We start from the raw sequence: 3,567 nt of genomic DNA on the forward strand, positions 1-3,567 counted from the left end.
TGTACTTTTCTGAACTTACCAGACTGTTCTAGCTGTTCTATTATTTACCTTTCCCCCACTTAGACATTATGTCCACATTACTGATGATTATTTATCTAAAATCTAAGTGTGAAGATATTTTGTTAAAGCACCAATTGTCAACCTTAGAATATCGCCGCGATATCGATATCGAGGTATTTGGTCAAAAATATCGTGATATCTGATTTTCTCCCCATCGCCCAGCCCTACTCCTGATGTTTGTGTGTTTTCTGTTTCCAGATCTATCCGTATGAAGCGCTGCTCGTGACCCACAGAGGGCGCTGTAAGCTGCCGCCTGGCGTGGACCGCACTCGCCTGGAGGTATGATCAGTCTGCAGGTTTCGCCCTGCGTCAGTAATGACTCACGCATCAATTATCCCGCCGCGGCTGGATTTATCAGAGCAGGAAACAAGTCCTAACTGCCCAAAAAAAACTCTCGTCTGTGTGTCTTGAGTCAAAGCATTTTAAGGAATTGTGAAAGTACTTCCATCTGTGCTGAGTAACCGACTACATCTACTTAACCCTCCAACATTGCAGACATTTTGGGTTTATTTCAACCAACTTGTCAAAGAAAAGAACTTGGATGGTTCCCTACAACGCTCTTCACAAGTAAATGAAATGAACAGTTCACTACTTTTATTGAATTTGGGCGTTTTATTTAATTTTATAGCATTTGAAAAAAAGAAAATGACAAAAGAACTTTGAAAAAAAAAAAAAAAAAAGTGACAGAATTGTTGGAAAAAAGCTTCAAAAACGTGAGACAAAAATCGACAAAAACATTTTAAAAAAACATCGACAAAAACGTCTTGAAAAATAACAACAAAATGTAAAAAAAACAAAAAAAAGTCTTGATTTAAAATGTTGACCCAGAAAAAACAAAAAGTTATGTGGTCACAGGACAGTGTCTGAAGACACTGGGGACTCCTGTGACTCCCATGACTGTCCCCGGGACAGTCAGACACTGTCCCCCAGACACTGTCTTGTGACTCCCAAACTGTCCTGTCACAGGACAGTGTCTGACTGTGTCCTGGGACAGTCAGGGACAGTCAGACACTGTCTTGTGACTGTCCAGTCAGACACTGTCTTGTGAGACACCTGTGACTCCCAGTCCTCCTGTGTCCCAGACTCCCAGATACTGTCCTGTGACTCCCAGATACTGTCCTGTAACTCCCAGATACTGTCCTGTGACTCCCAGACACTGTCCTGTGACTCCCATGACTGTCCTGGGACAGTCAGACACTGTCCCGGGACAGTCAGACACTGTCCTGTGACTCCCAGACACTGTCCTGTAACTCCCAGACACTGTCCTGTGACTCCCAGACACTGTCCTGTAACTCCCAGATACTGTCCTGTGACTCCCAGACACTGTCCTGTGACTCCCAGACACTGTCCTGTGACTCCCAGACACTGTCCTGTGACTCCCAGACACTGTCCTGTAACTCCCAGACACTGTCCTGTAACTCCCAGACACTGTCCTGTGACTCCCAGACACTGTCCTGTGACTGTCCCGGGACAGTCAGACACCGTCGTCTTGCAATGTGTGACCCTGACAGGTGCCCAGTCTTTCCATATTATATATTCCATTTTTAACGTTAGCTGTGAGATGGTGTCCGACTGTAGTCCGTTTAAAAGTCTTCTAGTGTTTGGTAGGCGTTGCTCAATGTTTTTGGTGTTTTTTTTGTGGCAGCAATGTGCTTCCATACCTTCTGTTATGTTTTCTGAATGGTTCTTCTTCTTCTCTCCTCTCAGAGGCATCTGTCCACGGAGCAGTTTGAGCAGATCTTCGGGATGCCGATCGGCGAGTTCGACCGCCTCTCGCTGTGGAGACGAAACGAACTCAAGAAGAAAGCCTCGCTCTTCTAACAGGAAGTGACCTCGCTGCCCGCGCAGATAACTTTTGATGAACCGCCTGCTTTTTGGGAAAAAGGAAGAAAAAACAAACAAACATCAAATGTGAAAAAACCCCACCACAAAACATGTCCGCCATCAAACTAACCAATCACGTCGCTGGACCGACCCTTTACTAACGGATGCACTGACACTCAGACATGTTACCTGTGCTGCACTTATAACCCCCCCCCACCCGCTCGCACATCACCCTCGTTACGTGTCCGCTCGTCATCATCATCGTCATCATCGTCATCGTCATCGTCATCATCATCATCACACAGTTTGTTTCTGAGCTCCAGAGGTCTGCGGCAGGATGTCAGACGTTAGCACGTTAGCACGTTAGCCAAACATATAAATAACACGCCCACTTTTAAGGACATTTCACGCATCACGTTGAAGCATTTTAAGTTTTTCCCGTGTCATTTTAAAGCCTTGTTCTCATCCCCAACTCGTCTGGTGTAAACACAAAGTCAAACTAAACTATTTGGTTAAAGGAACACGCCGACTTACTGGGACTTTGTCTTAATCAGTGTACCCCCCAGATTTAGATAAGTCCATACATACCCTTCTCATCTCTGTGCTGTCCTAACTCTGTCTGACGCACCCATCGCTAGCCTAGCTTAGCACAGATCCTGGAGGTAACCGGCTCCATCTAGCCTAACTTAGCACAGATCCTGGAGGTAACCGGCTCCATCTAGCCTAGCTTAGCACAGATCCTGGAGGTAACCGGCTCCATCTAGCCTAGCTTAGCACAGATCCTGGAGGTAACCGGCTCCATCTAGCCTAACTTAGCACAGATCCTGGAGGTAACCGGCTCCATCTAGCCTAGCTTAGCTCAGATCCTGGAGGTAACCGGCTCCATCTAGCCTAGCTTAGCACAGATCCTGGAGGTAACCGGCTCCATCTAGCCTAGCTTAGCTCAGATCCTGGAGGTAACTGGCTCCATCTAGCCTATCTAGCCTACAGATCCTGGAGGTAACCGGCTCCATCTAGCCTAGCTTAGCACAGATCCTGGAGGTAACCGGCTCCATCTAGCCTACTGCTCCCAATAAGTGACAAAATAACATGTTCCTATTTACATGTTGTGATATGTAGAGTCACAGCGTGTACTAATAACAAGGTCACATGACACACAGCCATCTTCTAACCGTATACATACTGGGGACTATATTCTCAGGAGGCGAAGCACTGCTACTCTCTGCTCGGGGCTTCTCAGGTGCAAATCCCTCCGCCCAAAAATACCACGTGAAAAACGAAACAAAAAAAGTTTGATGATAGAAACGGGAGAAGTTGCCGTGTTATTGATACCGTTTTGCTTTCAGCAGCTGTCAAACTCTTTCGGTGTCATGAAGCTGGGTCACTCTTTTTTTTTTTTTTTTTTTTTTTTTTTTTACCGCGGAGGATCGCCGTGGTAACCGCCGGGATGCAGGGATACCCTACGACTACCGACCAATTGGATCGCAAAAAAAAAAAAAAATCTTGCAAAGAATCATTCCTACAGGATCCTGACAGGGACAAAAGTCACGAGTTTATTTATAAAAAGTGACTTTTTTAATATTTATATTTAAATTTAACAACTGCCATTAGAAGACTGATTACGTCTCAAGACTAAAAGAACGTGATTATGGGATGTTCAATCTGCTTCTTTTATAGAGACTG

At 45.4% G+C, this 3,567-nt stretch overlaps 1 protein-coding gene across 1 annotated transcript in view; it reads left to right on the top strand.

Moving 5' to 3' along the window:
* Nucleotides 1–1,931, top strand: part of dmtn (dematin actin binding protein) — a 33,126-nt gene extending 31,195 nt beyond the window's left edge. Inside the window, exons 15-16 of the mRNA XM_028602322.1 lie at nt 259–339; nt 1,768–1,931. Coding sequence (XP_028458123.1) covers nt 259–339; nt 1,768–1,881 — 195 coding nt within the window. The 3' untranslated portion in view covers nt 1,882–1,931. The remainder of the gene's footprint in view (nt 1–258; nt 340–1,767) is intronic.
* The last annotated feature ends 1,636 nt before the right edge of the window (nt 1,932–3,567 follow it).

The sequence above is a fragment of the Perca flavescens genome, chromosome 16 (genome assembly GCF_004354835.1).
Source record: "Perca flavescens isolate YP-PL-M2 chromosome 16, PFLA_1.0, whole genome shotgun sequence".
NCBI classification, from domain to species: Eukaryota; Metazoa; Chordata; class Actinopteri; order Perciformes; family Percidae; genus Perca; species Perca flavescens.